This window comes from Erinaceus europaeus, chromosome 11 (genome assembly GCF_950295315.1).
Source record: "Erinaceus europaeus chromosome 11, mEriEur2.1, whole genome shotgun sequence".
NCBI lineage: Eukaryota > Metazoa > Chordata > Mammalia > Eulipotyphla > Erinaceidae > Erinaceus > Erinaceus europaeus.
In genome coordinates, this window is record NC_080172.1 from 43,428,511 (window position 1) to 43,451,265 (window position 22,755).

General features: G+C 39.4%; 1 protein-coding gene across 1 annotated transcript; it reads left to right on the forward strand.

Annotated features, from left to right (window-relative positions):
* The first annotated feature begins 5,375 nt into the window (after positions 1–5,375).
* PARK7 (Parkinsonism associated deglycase) lies at positions 5,376–21,350 on the forward strand. The gene is made up of 7 exons (XM_007534730.3): positions 5,376–5,505; positions 6,468–6,578; positions 8,084–8,185; positions 10,044–10,103; positions 10,912–10,981; positions 15,045–15,131; positions 21,003–21,350. Exons 2-7 carry the CDS (start codon positions 6,489–6,491, stop codon positions 21,161–21,163), a joined length of 570 nt encoding a protein of 189 aa, XP_007534792.2. The 5' UTR covers positions 5,376–5,505; positions 6,468–6,488; the 3' UTR covers positions 21,164–21,350.
* The last annotated feature ends 1,405 nt before the right edge of the window (positions 21,351–22,755 follow it).

Sequence of the window (22,755 nt, forward strand, 5' to 3'; positions counted from 1 at the left end):
TCTTTACTGTTTATTTTGATCAGTTGATTCTGTTAAAAGTTTTCTTAAAAAATCTGTTAAAAGTTGACATTTTGGAATCAAAACAGTCAATGTAATGGAGGCAAAAACTTGTGCTTAGGCTCTCTGGCTGAACCTGAAAATTTAACAGGAGAAAAAAATTATATATATATATATGTTTTACTTACCCTGGGAGTCTTTGTAAAGAAATGAACACCCAAAGAACTAGTTAGACCAAAATAACCGGTATACTAGATTGAACAAAAAGTGTCAGTCATGGAAAGTAATATAAAATAGGAACTAAATGAAGGTAAGAGCTTTTTTAAGTGAGAAAAAAATAAAGATCTTAGATCAGGCAGTGGGGCATCTAGTGGAGTGCATATGTTAATATGTTGAAGCTCCGGGTCCTCACTGCAGGAAGAAAGCTTCACAAACTCAAAGCAGGTCCGCAGGTATAAGTCTTTGATTCTCCCTCTCTATCTCCCTCTCCCCTCTCAATTTCTTTCTGTTTTAGCAAACAGAAAAAGGAGGAATAAATGGCTGCTGGGAGTGGTAGATTTGTAGTGAAGGTACCAGGCCCTGGCAACAACCCTGGTGGCAATAAAATTTAATTAATTAATTAATTAATTAATTAATTAAAAATAAAGGTCTTGGGAGTCGGGCGGTAGCGCAGCGGGTTAAGCGCACGTGGCACAAAGTTCAAGGACCGGAGTAAGGATCCTGGTTTGAGCCCCTGGCTCCCCACCTGCAGGGGAGTCGCTTCACAGGTGGCAAGCAGGTCCACAAGTGTCTATCTTTCTCTCCCCCTCTCTGTTCCCCTCCTCTCTCCATTTCTCTCTGGACTAACAACGACAACAACAATATAATAACTACAACAACAACAACAAAAAGAAAAGGGCAACAAAAGGGGGAAAAAAAGGTCTCTCCCAGATTCAATTCCCTATTGACAAACTATTTCTTTCCTTTTGGCATCAGGAGAGACAATTCTCGCATGAGCGTGTGTGTGTGGGGGGGGGGGGAGGGAACCAAGGTGCCTTTCTTGCACCTGTTATTTTCTAAATGTCTTTCACTCAAAATAACGATATGCTAAAGTATATTTGCCCTGAACTCTTTCAATAACACACACACACACACTGTTGGTTTATGAGTTCTACAAGGCAGAAAAGTATTTCTTCATTTACTGCAACTGCTGCAAAAAAAGGACCATTTGAGGCTCCTTGAAAACACTTTCCACAATGCATCCAGACAGGTCAAATTTTGAAAGAAAAATGTAATGGATAGAATGTGGTTGTATTCCCAGGAAATAAGGGACTGAACTAGAATCTGTCTTCATTGCTAAGTAGTAGAATAGTGTTTGTTTTGTTACATTGTTTATTCTTTCTCTTCTGTAAATGTAATGACAAATATGTCTGGATTAGGACATTAAGAGAATTTCATGAGTATTGCTGGCAAATGCTAGAAGAAGAAGAATGAGTATTGCTGATTGTCATGCTGATGCAGTTGGTGATGGAGTATAAAATTTGATATCAGAATATCTGAATTTGGCTAAGGCGATGAAGGACCTTACAATCATTTAACCACTCTGGACCCCAACCTCTGCATGTAAAATGAAAATTATGTTAATACCCACCAGGAATTCACTATATAATATCTTAAACCAATGGCTGATAAATGACAGTACTAGAGTATTGGCTAAAAACACAGTTACTTACCAGAAGAAATTGTTTAAAGAATTGAAAACATATGCTTCTGGAAGACTTTATTGAGGATTCAAGTCAGAGGTGGCTGACTTGAGATACAGGAAATATATATATTCCCTTTTGTTGCCTTTGTTTTTTTATTGTTGTAGTTATTATTGTTACTGATGTTATTGTTGTTAGGTAGGACAGAGAGAAATCTAGAGGAGAGGAAGACAGAAAGGGGGAGAGAAAGATAGCAGACCTGCTTCACTGCTAGTGAGGTGGCTGTTTCTTATGATGAGTTTTTGACAGGTGATGAGCTATTACCATGAGCTATTACCATGTAAGAAAATCCAAGTACTACAGATGCTCACTTCACTGTGGTAATCTGCATGAATCAATAGTACAGGTTGATTGGGTGCAGCTCTCAAAGCTGGGGAGTTGGGGAGTAGCAACTTTCCTGAAAACTATCCCTTTGCAAATCAAAAATACAAGAGAACATGGATAATCAAAACCTTGAAAAAAAATCAAGATTTGGCGGTCAGGTTTTGTTTTTTAACATTCCATTATCCCCTAAAAGACTGAACCAAAATCATTGGCAGGTAGGACTCTCTATTCCTGCACATGCAGGAGAAACAAGTGAAAATTTCTGGAAAAAAAAATCAACCCAGTTACAATAAGTACTTGATAGCTATGCAGTGTGTTAGGAATGCTAACTCAGTATCCTCTCTTTCTCTTCTCTGCAGAGCCATATTTTGCCACTTCTTTTCAAGGTAATGGTTGTCTCCTTATGGGAGTTTTCTGTGGGAATTAGAATAAAACAGTCTGTCTCATTTTGGTTTCCTTCCATCTGTCTAAATGCTCTGTTTTTCCTGAAATTTTTTTTCTTTTATTTTCACCAGAGCACTGAGCAGCTCTGGTTTATGGTGGTGCAGGGGATTGAACCTTGGACTTTGGAGCCTCAAGCATGAGAGTTCTTTTGCATAGCCATTATGCTATCTACCCCTGCCCTCTTCCTGAATTTTTTAATACAATTTTATTAGTGATTTAATAATGGCTTACAAGTTTGTAAGATTAGAGCAGTATCATTCCACACTGCACTCACCATTACAGTTCTGTGTTACCTCTACAACAGTACTTGTTTTTATTTGCTTTGCTTGCATAAAGATTATTGTCTGGCTGGGAGTATGGATCGAACTGCCAACGCCCATATTCAGCAGGGAAGCAATTACAGAAGCCAGACCTCCCACCTTCAGCACCTCATAATGATCCTGGGTCCATGCTCCCAGAGGGATACAGAATAGGAAAGCTTTCAAGGGAGAGGATGGGATATGGATTTCTAGTGGTGGGAACTGTACCTCTCTTATTCTATGGTCTTGTCAGTATTTCCATTTTATAAATTAAAAAATAAAATAAAAGATTACTTGTATTTTTACCCTTCTCTGTCCCTCCTATTTTCTGCAGTCCTTCAAAGTTGACAGGGGGTGCTAGTTCCTGTTTCCTTTACAAATAGTCAAGGGCAAAGTCATATTAGATCTCCATACTCCATATATATATATATATATATATATATAGAGAGAGAGAGAGAGAGAGAGAGAGAGAGAGAGAACACCCAGGGCCTTGTGCATTCACAATGCCACTGAGCTGTAACCTTACCGAAAAATATAAAACATTTTATATTTATTTTTTTCTTGAGAGAGAAAAAGGAGAGACATCAAAGTTTAGCTCCATCCTTCAAGTTACTTTGAAGCATTGTCCATGGTACTCCCATGTGATGCTATAACAGAGGAAAAGGAGATTTAAAAATATTGTTAGGGAAGAAACTATAATTTTCTGAAAACATCAGCAGTATATAGGAAAGCAGGTACACCTAGTTAAGAGAAGAAAAGGTCACTCATGTACCAGATTTTCACACCCTTTCTTTCTCTTATATGGCCTTTGCCTCATTGGAATACGTGTCAGACTTGACACTTTCAGAGCCATATTGTAAATGGCCAATCTGTAAAGGTAGATGTTGTCCAGTGTTCCTCTTCATGTACATGGATGAGGCAGAGGCCATATAAGAAAAAAAAAGACACAAAAAACAATGGGGCTGGAGGATGATTTGAGAAGGTTGACTCTTTCCCCATATTGACTATTGGATCCTTTTAATTAAGTCTGAGACTTTTTTTCTCTTACAAGTAGTGTGCATTATTAATTTTGGGGAATATATTTTTTAGGTTCTTTCTCAGTACCATGTCACAAGCAAGGCGTGTACTTGACCAGATAAGTCAGCTCCTGGGCCCCCAAAATGCATTTTTCCTTTTTTTTTTTTAAACCAGAACACCAATCAGCTCTGGCTATAGTTGTGTGTGTGGGGGGTGGGGGGTACAACCTGGGACTTTGGAGCCTCTGGTATGTGAGTATGTTTACATAACCATTATGCTCTTTACCCCCACCCAAAATGCATTTTTAAATGCAAAATGATTAAAGACTACAGAGAGGTGCATAAATAAATCTACGTCTTTTTTGTTGTTGGTGGTGGTACGCAGGGTATAATTTTTAAAATAAACACCACTCTCCTCACTATTGTTAGGCTTGCACGATGTATGTGGAGAATATTTGTAAACTAAAAAAGAAAGATAGCGTTTCCTTCCCAGGTAATAATGTTTTAAATGTTTAAATTGAGACTTAGAGGCAGCCGACGATGGCGCAGTGGGTGAAGTGCATATGACGGAAAGCACACAGACCAGCATCAGGAACCTGATTCAAACCCCGACTCCCCACCTGCAGGGGGTTCGCTTCACAGGAGGTGAAGCAGGTCTGCAGGTGTCTTTCTCTCCCTCTCTCTGTCTTCCCTTCCTCTCTTGATTTCTCTCTGTCCTATCCAACAACAACGACAGCAATAACAACAATAATAACGACGACGACGATAAACAACAAGGGCAACCAAAGGGAAAAAAAGGTTAAAAATTTTAAATTAATAAATTAAATAAGTTGAGGCTTAGAAAACACTAACATATCTTTAAAACCCTTTCTAATATCATGTATTACTTATAAGTGTTAGGTTCAACTTGTATGGAGCTGCTCTATTTCCCACTTGTGTGAACTTACAAAGAAGGACCTCTGAATAAGCTTATTTAGTGCAATGCTGCACAGTAAACACTAGATATAATCTAAGGTTATCAATAGGACACTGGTAAGTACACTAAGGGACTTGCCCACAATGGCATATTATATATGGAGGCAGGGGGATAAAAGGTATTTTTAATTAGAGCTCCAAGATATTTAAGATGCTAAACGTGGGAGGCGGAGTGCAGAATTTTTCTCTTTTTGAATAAGAAGACAATATATTTGTATTTGCTTGGCTTGAATAGAGAAATGTTGTAAGGTTGCCCAAGATGGGCAATGGAACTGGACAAGAATAGGAAGAGAAATCCTCCCGTGCAATGGAACTGTTAAATGCGGCGGGTGTTGGAGTCGGTCAAACTAGATAATTAGGAAGAGAGAATGACTCTGAGAACACTAGTGACTCCAGGCGTTTCTCGTTGCTCAGCAAAAAAGACGCTTAGCCTAGGGATAGGACACCGAAAACAAAGCCCACCTCACCCATTCTGTGAATTGGGTTGGGCCGGATGTGACGTACGTCGACGCAAGTGACTCACGTCTGCGCAGTAAGGGGGATGGAGATTAAGTCCGACCACGGCGCGCGCATGCGCAGTGCGAGATCGAGGATCCTGTTATTGTGTGCTTCCATGTTTCACCTGATTTAGGTTCAGCGGTACAGATCGCGCAAGTGTTCTCCAGCTAGCCGAGGCGCAGCGTCTGTGTCAAGAGAGACGAGTTTCAGGTCGGAGCCCGGGGGACGCGGCCAGTGCACTGCCCCAGCGGTGCGGGCGGCAAGGGGGCCCCGGCGGGCCCGGCTGGACCACTCCGCGTGAGCGGTGCGGGGCCCAGACCCACCCCTTCCAACCGCGGCCGAGGGACGAGGTGACTTGGGACTGGCTGCCGGCCTCGAGGCAGATCGAGCCTGCCCAGGTTGAGTGCACGACTCCCTACCAGTTGGGCACTAGTTAAGCTTGTGTTTGTTGTAGTCTTATTAAAATCCATCTTGCACGGACTGTAAACTCCAGGACTGCAAACTGTTCAGACGTTGGTTTAAAAAGTGTGGTTTAAAAAAAAAAAAAGAAAAGAAAAAAAAGTGTGGTTTAAAAGGGAGAACTAAGTTGGACTCTTTTCGTGAGGGGCACTCTCATCGTTTTCCACTATGAAAAATGTGTTTAAGTGTTTAACCCCCCCCTCCGTTGTTTAATGAGATTACTGGAACGTCAAAAATCCCCTCCAAAAATCTTACAAATTGCTAGACTGGGTTTAAATTTTTTGTTGCCTGTGTAATTAAACAGTTTTTTTGTTTGTTTGTTTATAAATAGTAATTCGAAAATGAATCTCATTTCTCCCAAATTGTGTGGAAATGCAAGACCCGAGCACTTGGGGTTTTAAAAAATCTCATTTGCAATACATGATTAGAAAGTGGATGTGTGAAAGCGTGGTAAAAGAAAATGTAAGCAATACACATGTAACAATACACCTTGCTGTATTTTAATTTCAAAGTCAGAGTAATTGAAATTCTACTCTGTAAACCAATATCAACCTAATTTTTTTTTCTTTTTCTTATTCATTTGACTTTGACAGAACCATTTCTTTTGGAGGCATTTAGTTATTACTCCACATAGAAATGTTCCTAAAATGTAAAAACTGATTCTTATGGGGTTGCAGTGAAAGTGTTTTGAAAAATTTTTTTTTTTCCCTTAGTCTCAGAAAGACATCATAAAAATGGCTTCAAAAAGAGCTCTGGTTATTCTGGCTAAAGGAGCAGAGGAGATGGAGACAGTCATCCCTGTAGATGTCATGAGACGGGCTGGAGTAAGTTCCCCTGCGCTTCCCTAGTAGAACACAAATTAATAACAAAAGTTGGGGATGGGCAGTAGAGAGCATAAAATGTATATTGTATCACATAGAATTTTAAGTACCTTATTATCATTGCTTGTGTAGGTACTATCTACAGTTAATACTTAGCATTTTGCCATATTACTTTCAGATCATTTTCTTAAAGGACAGATCTTTTCAAGAAATAAAGCACTACAAAATTCTCTTTATAAATTTCCTCAATGCTATTCTTTTTTTTTAAATCTTTATTTATTGGATAGAGACAGCCAGAAATTGACAGGAATGGGGAGATGAGGAAAGAGAGAGGGAAAACCTACTTCACCACTCCTGAAGTTTTCTCCCTTCAGGTGGGGACCAGGGGCTTGAACCCCTGTTATTGCTGTGCATTGTAACATTTGTGCTCAACCACCACCTGCCCCAATGCTATTCTTTTTGTCAGCCCAGAAATAACTGTTGTCCTCGAACTGATAAGTAGCCGGTCATCTCATGCATGCCTTTAAACTCCTTTTATAAGTCTTACATGCTTTTTTGTTGTTGTTGTTCCTAACAAGAACAAAAACTTCACTGGCACATATTGAACAGCAGGTGTCATTCTGAGCACATAAACTTGTTTTACAACTGAACAGACTGAGGCACAGAAACAGCAACTTCTGTGCCCCCACTGTAGATTGATTGACTGGAACAGTCAGCACTCAGACCTGAATAGTCATGTCCCTGAATCTGTTCACCCCATATTATTCTGGTCTTCCTTACTATAGCCACTGAAAATTGCTTCTTAGTATTGTGCTAAATAAACATGCCAATATCCATTCTATTACATTTTCACAGCACTATAGTATTGTAAGACTCAACAGATTTCCTGGTGCAAATGTGTGCAAATTTTACTAAACTCTCCACCTAAAAGGATTGCCTAAGGACAGCTGGGAGTTAATAGGTGTCAGATCACTTGGTAATCACACCAGCTGTGTAAGAAATATAATACGTATTATACATACTTCATATATAACATATGTAGTAAAATATCAATTACTTAATAATGTGTTTACATTTCTATGATTGGACTCAGGGCCTCATACATGCCAGGCTCTATAGTTAAGCCATCTCTCCGCCTGCCTCTATTTCATTGCCATATCTTTGAAGTTCTACTTTAAGGAAATGTCTTAAAGTTTAAATGACAATGGTAATGTTAACAAGATTACCCAAGCCAAGACAGTTGTGGGAGAAAGAATAACCAGATAGGGTGCTAGGATAACATTAAATAACATGTAACATAACATGTTACATAACATGTAAATGGGGATTGCCCCCTACAGCTAAGACAGGCTTTGTTGTTAAATATATTTAGCCAACATATTAGCATAAAGTCAGCATGGTTTTGCAGTACTTCCTGCTAGTATTTTAAAACACAGGGCAGCTGTGAAACTGTTACTCTAATTTCTGTTTCAGTGCTCTAAAATACCATGATGACATCTTTGTCTTAGATTAAGGTCACCGTTGCTGGTCTGACTGGAAAAGACCCAGTACAATGCAGCCGAGATGTTCTCATTTGTCCTGATGTTAGTCTGGAGGATGCAAAAAAAGAGGTTTGTTCTCCATACTTGAAATAATTCCTTCCTGTAGTTTATCAATTTCTTAAAATGTCTTTTGACTGTATCTCAGACTTATTAGCACAACTTATTTTAGGAAGGTTATTTTGTTTGTATCTCTTTCCTAGTAAACTAAGCCCTGGAAAGTCAAGGGTTTTTTCTTTTTCTTTTTTTTTCCACTTGTTATCCATGGGATTTAACAGTTTCTCAGCATTGCATGTGTTCAGTAAGTGGTAGGTGGGGAGAAGATTGGATGGAACTTTGATCCTTCATCAGTTTTATTCTGGTGGTAGTGAACCATGCACCATATTATAATTTGGTTACTTGATGTAAGATAATCACCTGCCATATTTCTTTCTTATTCCTGACTCTTTAAATAAGATTTTTATTTCTCTGTTTAATGAGAGAACTAAAGTATCACTCCAGCATATGCAGTGTCAGGGATCAAACTCAGGACTTGATAAGTGTTGATCCTCCACTCTATACTGATTGACCTGTCAGGTCACTCTTATTCTTAATTCTAAAGCTTTTTTTTTTTTATCTTTTTCAGTGGCACACAGACTTAGTTGTGGGATTTATTTTACATAAAATGATTCATTCTTGATTAGTGGTTGGATTAGTGGTTGATTAGTGGTAGTGTTGAGTTCTGTATAAATTTATGTCACTTTTTTAGTAACTTTAGAATTACAACCATGGGACTAAGTGTTGGCACACCCAGTTGAGAATACACATTGCCATGCACAAGAACCTGGGTTCAAACCCCTGGTCACATCTGCACAGGATAAGTGCACATGGCTCAAAGCAAGGACCAGCGCAAGGATCTCAGTTCAAGCCCTGGCTCCCCACCTGCAAGGGGGGTCGCTTCACAAGTGGTGAAGCAGGTCTGCAGGTGTCTTATCTTTCTCTCCCTCTCTCTGTCTTCCCCTCCTCTCTCCATTTATCTCTGTCCTACCCATTAATAATAATAACAACAGCAATGATAAACAACAAGGGAAAAAATAGTCTTTAGGAACAGTGGATTCATAGTGCTGGCACCCAGCCCCAGCGATAGCCCTAGAGGGGGAAAAATGATTCATGCAGGCTATAATAAAGTTAAAATGTTCGTTTTCCCTTTCTCATTCCCCCTCCCCGTTTCTCCACCCCTCCCCATTCCCTATTAACAGATATTTTCACTATGACCTATATAGGCATAGGGGTGTGTATATTCTTGTATATACTATAGTATGCATATGTATAAACATTTTTTCTATTGTGTTTTCAGAAGTCATAGTGTATCTTTCTGTTTTTCTATGCAAAAATGCATCATGACTGTTCCAACAACCCAATATAAGAATGAGACCTTGCTGTACTAGTAATTCTACAATACAAACTTCTTTTCATGTTATTGTATACATGTTTTCTGTATTTTCCGCTGTTAAAGCAACATTCCATCATAGTGACATATCTTAATTAACTCTTTGTAAACAGATTTTGCTGTGTCCCACATTTATTTTTGCAGTAATTCCACCATTCCTGAATCAGTTCTTGCCTTTCTTTCTTTCCCTCCCTCCCTTCCTTCCTTCCTACCTTCCTTCCTTCCTTCCTTCTTTCCTTCCTACCATGAAGAGAGAGAGAAAGAGATATCACAGCACCACTTTACCATCTGTGGAACTACTCTGGGTGTCCTCACACTTCTGTGTGGTGCTGGACTCAAATGTAGGGCTTAGAGCATGGTAAGATAAATGTCATTCCAGGCAAGCTATCTCCAGTTACCTGTGTTCCATGTTTAAAGTGTAAAGTGTATTGAACAATCACTGTATGCACATATGAAATGAAATGTTAACACTTTCTTTGACTATTTTCTAAACCATTGCAGGGGCCTTATGATGTGGTAGTTCTACCAGGAGGTAATCTGGGTGCACAGAATTTAGCCGAGGTAAAAACTCTATAGTAAAGATATTTCAACATCTTCTTGGATTCTACTAGTGCTGTTAGTTATATGTATTCAGAAGAAAACTATGAGTAAAATAGGATGTGAAATTAATATAATGATGTTCTATTCCTAATTAATAAAAACCCTATTAAATATAGAAGGGAGGTTGGTTTTTTACTAGAACAATTATTCGTAAATAGATTGGATAAATATCAAATAAATGTAATAGTATTCTGTTTTTAACCTCAGAATAGCAGAATCATCTAGTGTCCTATTTGCTATAGGAAAAGTTTAATACAGAAAGACAGGTTGCATGTGTTGAAGGTGCCATCTTAATTGAAAAAATGGCCTCAGAAGAGGCCACTATTTCTCTATATAAAGTTACCTGAGGGATCAGGGTGTAAGAAGGAAAAAAAAAAGGAGAGCAATGCAGAGGCACTCAGGAAGCAAGTCTCTGTTAGACTTTGTTCTTGATTCTGCTATCCAAAAAACACTCAAACACTACATTCTCTCCTTCCTGCTACTTTCTCCTTGGAGTATAAAATGGCAAGGGTTAGTGCGCCCAAGGTAGATTGCTTTTTTTTCTTGTCACCTTTTAAAAAAGGCTGCCTTTGTCTTAGAACAAATGTCTTGATTGGACTCAAGAAATTAGAAGCATTATGAATTTCTTAACTTTAATGATTTAGAAGCATTGTTGGAAAAGATGAAGATCCTGTGATTTAAGCTAAAATCATATTCTGTCAAAAGTTTCTTGCTGCAGTCTGACTTATAGGTTAATAATAACGTGCTTTTCTATGTTTTCTGTGAGTAGTCTGCAGTTGTGAAAGAGATACTGAAGGACCAAGAAAAACGGAAAGGCCTCATAGCTGCTATCTGTGCAGGTAATGTGCAAAACCAGCCTGGGCTAAGATGTGTTCATTTTCTTTAAAAAAAGAAAGAAAGAAAGAAAGTGACATTTGAAAGGGTAACCTTCAGAGGTAAGATTTTGTTCCAAATCTTTCTTCCTCTAAATAAAGTATACTTGTGTCCGCTTATTAGTTTGGGTAGTAGAAAGTTGGTGTCATCTCAGAAAAAAAGAATAATTGCTTTCTTTCTTCTCCATGCCTTTCGTCTATGTTCTGTGAAACTTAGTGTTTCCCATGTTTAGTTGACCTCAGAGGAAAATAAGGCCCTCTGGAATTCAGTAAATAGCTTGTTACAGCAAATCTTTGTGCCAGAAAGTATTTCTGCCAGCCTGCAGTCAGCAAGAATTGTCAGCCGTAAACATGACAGTTCTGCCCCTAGCATGCCTTGTGATCTTCAGCACTGAGTTATTTGCCATAAAATGAAGAATAAGTTGGTACTTCATGGCAGTCCACATAGTTTTGACACTTAGTAGCAATATATTATTTTCTAATTCCATTGTGAAATCCATACTTGTTACTTAATTGTTAGATGCTCTTCTGCACTCTTGTATTTTTCCAGTGTAATTTTGGCCAGTGCATGCTTTGTTATAGGTCTTTATTACTGGTTGCCAGGAGGACTGGTCTATGGCGCACTTGGTTGAATGCTTAATGCTACTATGCTCAAGAACCTAGTGGGGGGGGAGGAGGGAGTTTCACAAGTAGGGAAGCAGAGCTGCAGGTGTGTCTCTCCCTCTTTTCCTCCACCTTCCCTCTCAATTTCTTTCTGCACTATCAAGAAATAAATTAAAATCCATTTTTTTAAAATCAGATGAGTGAATGAATAAACACATTGATATTTCATTCAAGATATTAACTTTTTAAAAGAAGTCATAGGCTGTAGGGATTTTATATTAAAACAGTGGTTCTTAAATTCTCTCAGTTTATAAGGTGAAAGAAAATACCACCAAGACATAATTTGTCATTTTCCTTACCATTCTTGCAGGAGTGGCATCAACAGGCATCATGATGTTTGTGTTCTTGTATTAAGAAACTTTCTCAGTTTCTGGTTTCTCGTGTGGCAGTTATGGTATATACCCATTTTTAAAAAAAACCAGCAAAACCTAAAGGGGTCCCAAGATCTTAAGATTGAGAGTAGCTGCATTAAAGACCAGAAGGACCACAGAGGCAAACCGACCTGGTAGACCTGTCCTTGGGTTTTGAATAGCATGAGCCTCTACATGGCCCTCAGGACACAGGGATTATTATTATTATTACTACTATTTTACACAAAGGATACAGCAGTCTCTAAGCTCAAACAATTGCATTCCTTTGGAGAAAAAGTGCTAGGCTGGGTTCTGCTAGTTGCATATCTTTTGTCTAGTTTTCTACCTGAAGCTTCATTAGGTGTGTAAGTGCTTTAACCAAAGGAAGAAACGGTTTGCTCACATGTGACTTTGCAGAGAGAAAAAAAATAAATGTCAGTTTGTCCTTCTTTGTCTGGTTTACTGTTTTGTGCGTGCGCAGGCAAGCTTGAATACCATGCTAAGGAACTTAGCTGTTATAATCATGTACATCAGCACTGACAGTAAATATTCTGCACCCCTCTTCTGGGTCTGTACATCAGCACTGACAGTAAATATTCTGTACCCCTCTTCTGGATCTGTAAAAAGTAGGAAGAAGCTAACTCAGCATGAGATGAAAGTGGTGGGGAAGGAACAGAGGCGTGAGCAGTGGAGAGGGTCAAGTGTTTAAATGAAAAAGATACTTCTAAAAGTATTGCAGTTAGGAATTGGGGACTTTATGGAACTGAGAGATTTAACTGAGTTAGCCAATAATTAGGTAGATATGAGAGAGACAGAAAATTTTAGGGATGCTATTTTGAAAATAAAATAAAATGAAGTTAAGTCTGGTGGGGGGAAGAAAAAGGCAGCCTATAATAGATCAGAGGAACCCTGGTTGGTTGTGAGATACTTAGCTGAAGAAATGAACTCACTGGTTGCCTTGCTGCACCCAAACAAGTAAGACAGGTCACCAGCAGCTCCATTGGGGCCATTAAGTTCAATTACGTGTACTTCCTAAAACTGGTCATCTAAGACACCTACAACAGAATTGATGCCGACTCTGTATAGAAAGTAAATAAAACCGGGGGTGGGGGGAGGTCTAGCCCTCTGGAGTCCTGTGTGTCCTTTTCATGAGTTACCACATGGTGGCACTGTAGTCTTATCCCATTTGCTGCCCAAGGACAGTCTGTTCACTCATCCTGTGTCATTATTGCAGACTCAGCATCATCATTGGAATGTCAAGTAACAGGAAGTGTTAAATATCTCCTGTGGTTTTCCAAATAAATATTTTAAGCCCCAGGAAGTGGTAATTATAAACTTTCCATGATGAGTAGGGCACTGTAAATTCCTACATTCCACTGCAACATAAATGTATTTACAATACCAAAACTAGCCCTTTTTAATCACTGAAGGGGGCAGACTGAAAGTTTTAAGACATTACAGAATTGAAGACAGTTCATTAATCTATTCAAATAAAAATTGAATGGTGATTACTCAACTTTTATAGTATTAGAAATTTATTACCATACACAGCTGTCCTAGGTGGTTTTGTGTGTATGTATGTGTGATTTCAAAAAGGTGGAATGGTTGCTTAAAAATATTTTCAGTAAATATTTATGCAAAAGACTTTTACTGCCTGAGGCTTCAAGGTCCTAGGTTTAGTCCCTTCTACTACTGTAAGCCAGAACTGAGCAGTGCTTTGATTAAAATAATACTACTAATAATAAAGGGGATGGGGAGGGCTGGCAAAATAGCTCACTTGGAATAGTGTGCTGCTTTGTCATGTGTGAGACCTGTGTTTGAGCCTGACCCCCACTACACTGAAGAAAGGTTTAGTGCTATCCTCTCTTTCATGCTCTCTGTTCCATTGCCTCTGTCTATAAGTAAACAGATAAAATAAAAAGTATAAACCCTGTGGCTCTAAACCTTGAGGATATGCAAAATATACTTGTAATTAGCAATGAAACTGACCATTTTCAATGAATACCTCTGAGTAAAGATATAAATTTTATTTTAAGAAATAAGACATAGAGGGGCTAGGCTATAGCTCAACCAGCAGAGTATACATTTTGTCATGTTTGGCAACCTGGGCTCAAGCACCCTGTACCACATGGAATACCAAGCCAAGGGAAACCTTCAGGAGTAGTGGAGCAGTGCTGTAGTATCCTTCCTTTCTGTGTCCTTCTCACCTTTTATGTCTCTTACTCTCTAGAGAAGAAAGAAAGAAAGGAAGAAAGAGAAAGTCTGCCAGGAGTGATGATATTACAAATACAAAGCCTTGGTGGCCAAAAAAAAAAAAAAAAAACCACAAACTGAAATTTGTTCATGGTTCTCTTAAGTTTAGATATAATAATTTGTTTACATGTCTGGACTTGTGGGTATTTTGTAGTGCTGGAACAATGCCCTTCATTTTAATAATTCTACCACCTGGCTTATTTGCCAGGTGGTAGAATGAGTGCTCAGTTTTTCATTTTTAAATAGGAAAGTAATTCTAGTCTAAAAAATAATAATTGAAGTTTGGAGAGCACTCATTTTCTTTCATTTGCTAAGAATAAGGCAAGAGGTGTAGCTCATGGTGAGCTCACACTCCTGTGTGCCCCGTGATTAAAGGTTTATCTTAGTAACTTGGGTTTGTGCACTTTTGCCAGATGTGCTCAGAAATGTTTTTTCATGAATGTGTTTTTCCTTCCATAATAGGAAATGTTTAATTTCAGAATTATAAGTATATTTTAGGGAAGAACTTCCTTCTTTTTGAAGAATACTTTAGCATTGCAACTTTACAACATAGGCTTTTGTGACTGAGAGGATAATTTAGTGGTAGCACAGTGGACTTGCATACAAGATGTCCCAGGTTTGATCCCTGGCACCACCAGTAACTGAAGTTGAGATGAAGACATATGCACTTACATAGTTTTTCTTTTAATTAGAAAAACGTTAAAAAGCAAAGCATGGACTTTTCTATATAAAGCCTTAAGTCTTTTTATTAATCTTACTTTTAGGTCCTACAGCTCTGTTGGCTCATGAAATAGGTTTTGGAAGCAAAGTTACAACACATCCACTTGCTAAAGACAAAATGATGAATGGAAGTAAGTATATTTTACTGTACTTTGCTACCTAGAAATGCCTTCTCAAAAGCTCAGAAAGCTCACCTACTACAGTCTAGTACATTGAGATTCTCTTTGGATTGAGATTGCTTTCTTTGCAGCATTTTAATTGGAGATGGAGCTCTCCATGGAGTAAAGAAGTGGGGCACGCATGTCTGTGCTGAATGTCCTGATCAAGGCCAGACTGTCATAGAATGAAGGTCATTGTAAAATAATCTTAGCTAGTACTTTTACTAAACACTTTGCCAATGACCTGAGAGTAAATTAAATCTTCACAGAAATTTCAGAAAGTGCCTTTTTGTCCAAGGTCCAGAGTGAAATGAACATTGCTCTCTTACTCAGGGAATCCCTGAGTCACAGGCCTGTTACCTCTGGTGACATGATTTTATGTAAATATAAACATTACCTGGACATTTAATTTTTATTGATATGTTTTTATAAAAAACAATTTTTTTCATGGGGATATGTAAATAATACAGAAAGTAAGAACTTTGCATTTTAAATTTAGCATCTTCTTTTATATTTCTTATATTTCATTTACATTTCTTCTTTTTAATTGCTTGTTATTTGGAGGCTATAAAGAAAATCATGACATTGTTTTTGTCTACTAGGAATTAACAGCTTGCAGAGATATACACATCAAATTTAAAAGTTCAGGGTAGTTTATAACTAACAGCAAAACAGAATAACCAAGTACCTGAATGTCCAGCTACATAATGTCAGTGCTTCCCCAGTAGCTCAGTAGCTCTCAACATGATATTTTTAACACCAACCTATCACACAAGTGGTGTCATCCTCTGCCACCTGTTCCTGGGGTGAACATAATACACAGAGATCCTAGATCTTACAAAGAGAAAGAAAAATCACAATAGTGTGGATGATTGTAAGAGAATCAGAAATTTCCAGTTAGAAGCCAGGATGTTGAACTGACATTCAGTTGGTAAAAAAACAAAATGACTGTCTCAGTTTAAAACATCACCCAACCAAAAATCAGTAAATAAAAAAACAAATAATTTAAAAGCTGATGCAAAGACAGTTGTGTACCTCGTTATTTTCTTGACTGTCTCTGTCTGGTTCTGGGCTTACTTTGAGCCAAAACAAACAACAGTGCAGTTAACATTCTATCAATGACTTGGTTTATTTTCATAGAACTTACAAATCTGCTTCACTCATTTCAACTGCTACCTGCTCATCTAGTACTCTGCATGCTATATTGTATTTAACTATTCTCCCGGAAGTGGACACAGGTGACTTTCCATTTTCCCTTTTTTAAAAAAATTATTTAAATATTATTTATTCCTTTTTGTTGCCCTTGTTGTAGTTATTATTGTTGTTATTGATGTCATTGTTGTTAATGTCATTGTTATTGGATAGGACAGAGAGAAATGGAGAGAGGAGGGGAAGACAGAGGGGGAGAGAAAGACAGACACCTGCAGACCTACTTCATCGCCTGTGAAGGGACTGCTCTGCAGGTGGGGAGCCGGGGGCTCAAACTGGGATCCTTATCCGGTCCTTGCGCTTTGGACCACATGCGCTTAACACGCTGCACTACTGCCAACTCCCCCATTTTCCCTATTTATAAACTGTGCTCTGAAGAACATCATTATGACCATATATGGGACTTCCTTTTTTTTTTAAAATTTATTCCCTTTCATTGCCCTTGTTTTATTGTTATAGTTATTATTGTTGTTGTTATTGATGTCGTTGTTGGATAGGACAGAGAGAAATGGAGAGAGGAGGGGAAGACGGGGGAGAGAAAAATAGACACCTGCAGACCTTCACCACTTGTGAAGCAACTCCCCTGCAGGAGGGGAGCTGGGGGCTCAAACCAGGATCCTTATGCCAATCCTAGTGCTTTGCACCACCTGCGCTTAACCCTCTGCGTTACCGCCCGACTCCCTGGGACTTCCTTTTTAAAGTAAAGTGATGCATTCATTGTTACTGAACTTTTTTTTTTAATAAAATAATAATAATGGCTTAGATTTTAGAGCAGTTTCAGGCTTATAACCAAACTGACTGCGAAGTTCAAGATTTCTGTAAGTCCTTGTGCTGTCCCTATAACTGCTCCACTATCCATCAGAGTATCACAGACCCAGCTTCACCAGTCACTGAGATGTGGACAGGTTCTTTAACCCCTTTGTGCCTCAGTTTCCTCATCAGTCACCTGAGGGTAGCAGTAGCATCTACATCATAAGGTTAACAGGCTTGTGAGTGGGGGACAGGTGCTTGCCCCTCACCCTCCTCTGTTGTAATATTTTTTGGGGGAGGGGGAGTTAAAGTTAAGAAAATGTTGTGGGAACCAGGTTAAATGCAGTGGCACACCTGGCTAAATGCACACATCACAGCGTGCAAGGTCCTGAGTTCAAGCCCCTGGTCCCCACCTGCAGTGGGAAAGCTTCATGAGTGGTGAAGCAGGTGTCCCTCTGTCTTTCCCTGTCTCCCCTCCCCTCTCAGTTTCTTTGTCTCTGTCCAATTAACAAAATATAAAAAGAAAGAGAGAAAAGAAAAGAAAGACGTTCATGTTGTGCTGAATACAGATGATGTGTGAGTTAATATATTTGCATGGAGCAAGTGTGAATTCATACATTCTTCCCCCAAAGTGGTGCCTGGTGCCCCAAGCAGGCCTTTGAAGCTCACCTTGTAGTGCTCTGCCTTCACCACTAGGTGGAGGTGACTGATAATGTAACCCACCTTTCTTGCTTGAAACAGAAGAGAGCCCTCGGTCCTTGAAACATCCTTAACCAATTGTAATGTTTTACCCACAAAGAGGTTGTTAAGTGAACTGTCGAGAATTGGACTTCTTCATGCCCCAGTCTGGGCGGTTCATCCCACAGCTCCGGAAGACCCAGCCAAGCCGGTTTTCTAGTTTAGCATTTTAAATTATCTTGGCCTGGTTTAACCATCAATAAATGAGGTTAGACTAGCAAACTCCCCCCGCCCCAACCAGGGTTCCTCATTTCCTCTGCAACATTACTCAGAAATTTTTGATGTTCTTTATTCAGTCATTTCAGCAGGGAGGGCAGGATTTGATTTTTAATGAGGGTAGTAAGACATAAATTACTTTAGGTATCAGTAGTCCACCTTGAAAAGACATGAACATTAGTATGTGGTTTCTAAAGCTCCTGAGTGTGGCAGAAGCAGAGTGTTTCTGCTGTCTTGGGGGTCATTAGGTGAATTTTTTCTGTATTCATTCATTGAACAAGCATTTCCTGAGCTGCTCCTTAGATTCCGGGAACAGTGAAAGGAACAAGATACAGCTGTGCCCTGATACATTCTCAGATTGATGGGGAAGTCGTAGTATGGTCTGCACTGAATTGGAGGTGGGGGAAGGGCATCAGAGATGACATCTGTTTGCCTGGTTTGACCTGCAGTGACAAGATGTGGCAGAATTTAAGAAGTACTTAGCTGACTTCAACCCCTCACCTAAATTTGTTTGTGCTTCATGTGCCATGTCACTGAGTGGTGCCACCACCCACCCAGTTGCTTTGGGGGGCTGGGGGCTGGGGGGAGGTCATTCATGAAGCCTCTCCACATCCAGTCCTTCACTAAGTTCGGAGCGTTTTATCCAAGATACATCTCAAACCTTTTTTTATTGATTTATTTTTCTTTCTCTTATCACTGTCCCCCATCCAGGATACCAACAGCTCCTACCTGGATGGCAGGGTTTTTTGTTTTTCTTTTTTTCTTGCTGATTCCTTTCAATCTGCTCTCTGTGTCCAGATCGTACTTCACAAAATAAAGTTCAGTTACCTTTGGGTGCTGAAGAGACCTGACAAGATTTTCTCATGGGGAAGAAAACTGAGTGTTCTCTGCTTTCTACTTGGAGTGGTCACTTTGGTGGTATTGTGCTGGAGTGGCAGGAAGGAAGGGCCAAGGGAGGTGGACCATAGATGCCCTGCATTAGACTGGTGGGCACTCAGGAATTCCAGGGAATAGTTGTTCATTCTCCTGCTGTGTAGGACACCTCCTCTGTTCTATCAGTGCTCTAGACCAGACAGGCAGGTGAAGACCAAGTCTTACTAGAGTAGATAGCAAGTAAGGAGTTACTTGTAATTTGGAGCCTGGGTCTGTGCTCAGCAAGGGATTTTGATGACTGCCTGTTGAGAGATTGAGAGACTTTGTTCACAAGGGGAGAAATCCCAGCTTTGTGACCTGAGACAGCTGTTACTATAGAGGCACATTTCTTGTTATTGAAGGGTGGGGGTGGGGGAGCCTGTTCAGCAAAAGGAAAATAGCCATGTAGAATGGATGCAGGGTTGTGGGAGATAGCATAATGGTTATGCAAACAGACTAATTCTTGAGGCTCTGAGGTTCCAGGTTCAATCTCACACCACCATAAGCCAGAGCTGAGCAGTGCTTTGGTGAAATAAATAAATAGATGGATGAATGGGTGGATGGATAGATGTATGTATGGATGGGTAGACAGACAGATAGATAGATGGTAGATAAATAGATATGGGTCCTTCCTGCACACAGCCCTCCCCCCCAATTGATCTGTTTGTTTTTTGACATAAAGAGAGTGTGTCCCTCTCCCCTTCTGAGTTCTTGACCAAGAACCCAGTAACAAAAGACTCAGTAAGAAATATCCAGAGGAAAAAATGAATAACTTTCAAGATGGCTTAAAATTCAGACTTAAATCATAGTAAGGGAAGAGGAGGGGCATATAGGCCTTTTCAAGGAGAATAAATGTTTTCTAGGAAAGGTAAGCAGGTCCTTAGAAGACTAGCTGGGGGGAGTGGGGGCACGCCTGGTAAAGCACACACATGAGCATGCAAGGATCCAGGTTGGAGCCTCCTGCAGGAGGGAAGTTAATAAGTGGAGAAGCAGTTCTGCAGGTCTTTCTCCTCCTTGTCTCCTCTTCCCTCCTGATTTCTGTCTCTATACAAAACAAACAAACAAAAAAAATAGAAGGAACAATGGCTTATGTCAATTGTGTAGCTATGCTTTGGTATCCACTTCTAGTCTTCTCTACTGTGAGATGAGTCAATTTTCGTTGATGAAACTTCTGGGAAGACATTTTTTACTATGAATTCATTTTTTAAAAATTTTATTTATTTTCCCTTTTGTTGCCCTTGTCTTTTTATTGTTGTAGTTATTATTGTTGTTGTTATTGATATCATCGTTGGATAGGACAGAAAGAAATGGAGAGAGGAGGGGAAGACAGAGAAGGGGAGAGAAAGATAGACACCTGCAGACCTGCTTCACCGCTTGTGAAGTGACTCCCCTGCAGGTGGGGAGCCAGGGGCTCAAACCGGGATCTTTATGGCGGTCCTTGCGCTTTGCGCCATGTGCGCTTAACCCACTGCGCTACCGCCTGGCTCCCTATGAATTCATTTTGAAGGGTTTCTTTGGGCAAATAGGATTTCAGAAAATGCCTCTTCTATATTTACTGCATTTAAAATACCTTCAACTCAACATAATCAAGATGCCAAAGTGGCATATTTTGAGATTTTGAGAATTGCTTCAGTGGCATTGTGAAGTAGTATATGTTGCTATCCTTTGATTTGTGGAACACTTGAGTGCAAGTATTGTATAATAGAAATATGAGTGATTAACATTTATTCTGTCATTTCCTATAACATGATGGCTGATGCAGCTGCACTTAACTTACATGTAGTCATTTTATTCAATTTCCCTTACCCTTTGCTCTATGCATAGTGGTTTAGTATTTCCCTGTTTTAATATTTGAAGAGCTTAGAATGTCTTTTTGAATAGCTGATTACTGCTTTATTTTTTTATATATTTATATGAGACCTAAATAAATAATGATATGATAGAAAATCACATTGCTAAGTGACATTCATCATTATCAGCATGACTGATTAGGATGTAACCATTTATTTATTTTTGTAGGTCATTACAACTACTCAGAAAATCGTGTGGAAAAGGATGGTTTGATCCTTACCAGCCGAGGGCCTGGGACCAGCTTTGAATTTGCTCTTGCAATTGTTGAGGCACTGAGTGGTAAGGAGGTGGCTGACCAAGTAAAAGCCCCTCTTGTTCTTAAAGATTAGAGCAGAAATATTTCATAATGAGTTAGAACTCTCACTGTGTTCACTTTAAGCAAAGACAGGCAGTTGATGTGTTAAAAAAAGCTGCCCTCCCTGCCTTGGTGAAATCCAGTTGTGCAGCAATAGGTATATTTGGTCCCTACATTTCTGAACCCCAATTGCAGAATAAAAAGTGCATAAACACAAACAACTGATTGTTCCTTCTTTTGTAAGACCATATTCATTATTATATTTAGTACCAGTCTTGAGTGCAAATTTAGCTACCAAAATAAAGACAGTGACCATATTTTACATGTCAAGAATATAAAGTGTAAAAGCAAAGGCTTTAAGAGATGGGTGATTACTGCCCTGCTCATTGACATATCTGTAATCCATAATGCCAGTGTTAGGAGTAAGCTCTTCTACTGTTGCATCTTTCCCTTTCTCTCTCTCTCTCTGAATGAAAAAAATAGCCTGGGAGTGATGAAATAAAAAATCAGTGGTACTTTAGGTAGAATGCAGGACTTGCCTGTGTGAGGTCTGAATTTCCCAGCACCACATGTGTCAGGACAATGCTCTGGTCTTTCATAGAAGAAATCTTTAGAAAAGAAAAGTAATTAATAGACCTACATATGTGGGACTATCCATAGCACAGCATGTGCTGTAGTTTCTTTGATAAAAATAACTTAATTAAAAATACCAATGAAGTTGACTATAATAATGAATTTTTATAAACCAGCTTTTTTCCCCCCACTACTGAAGACATCAAGTGGAATCTTTCGGTAGCACCACCTGGCTATTTTATAGGCAGTGGGTAAAACATGTTAGGGGTAGGCATGTAATCCAGTCAATCAGAGACTTGGATATATTTGATTTTGTGAGCCAGATGAGACTAGACAACAAACCAGACTTTGGTTCTGTGTCTCTAAGCAGGGCACCCCAGAGGACAGGAAGTAAACCTGGACTTTCTAACAGTCACCACAAGGAAAAACCCACCCAACAAGGATTCCCTTGTGAGAGGGTTGGGGAGGTAGGGTGGGGAAGTGCTGAGAACATTATTAGACCCAAGATCCTGCTATACTTGAGCCACTTAGGAATTTTTTAAGGAGCAGACACCTTTCCCTGGGCCTTTTGTTTGTTTTAGCCATTCTAATTGACTGATACAGTGTCAGAGGAGGTAAATAGGGGTCAGTCACATATGAACATGGATAGCTGAGTCCCTTTAATACTATATTAAATTAGAATGGCACTTGGTTGCAGCCTAATTGCTTCATCTTTCTTCCTGTTCCTCTTTCCCTTCTCTCCTTTGCTACAATGCATTGCTGACTAAAAAACAAACAAAAAAAAAACCAAACAAGGTAGTAGATATTTCAGATGTGGGCTATTCTTTCGAGATCGGGCATGTTCAAGGTGGTATGGCCATAGACATGTGGGCTATTCTTATAACTACTTAGTTCTGTCCTTGTAGCACAAAATCAGTCAGATATGACACCTCAGGCAATAAGCATGGATGTGTTCTAGCAAAACATTTTATAAAACCAACAACACTGGGAATTTGGCCCTAGGGCTGGAGTTTGCTGACCTCTGGTCCAGATGGCAAGGCAGTTATTCATTTA

Excerpts from the sequence above, each read along its gene's own strand:
- PARK7 (XM_007534730.3), top strand. The coding sequence starts at position 6,489 with ATGGCTTCAAAAAGAGCTCTGGTTATTCTGGCTAAAGGAGCAGAGGAG. Across the intron at positions 6,579-8,083 it reads ATGTCATGAGACGGGCTGGA|ATTAAGGTCACCGTTGCTGG; the intron begins GTAAGTTCCCCT and ends TCTTTGTCTTAG. Across the intron at positions 15,132-21,002 it reads AGACAAAATGATGAATGGAA|GTCATTACAACTACTCAGAA; the intron begins GTAAGTATATTT and ends TTATTTTTGTAG.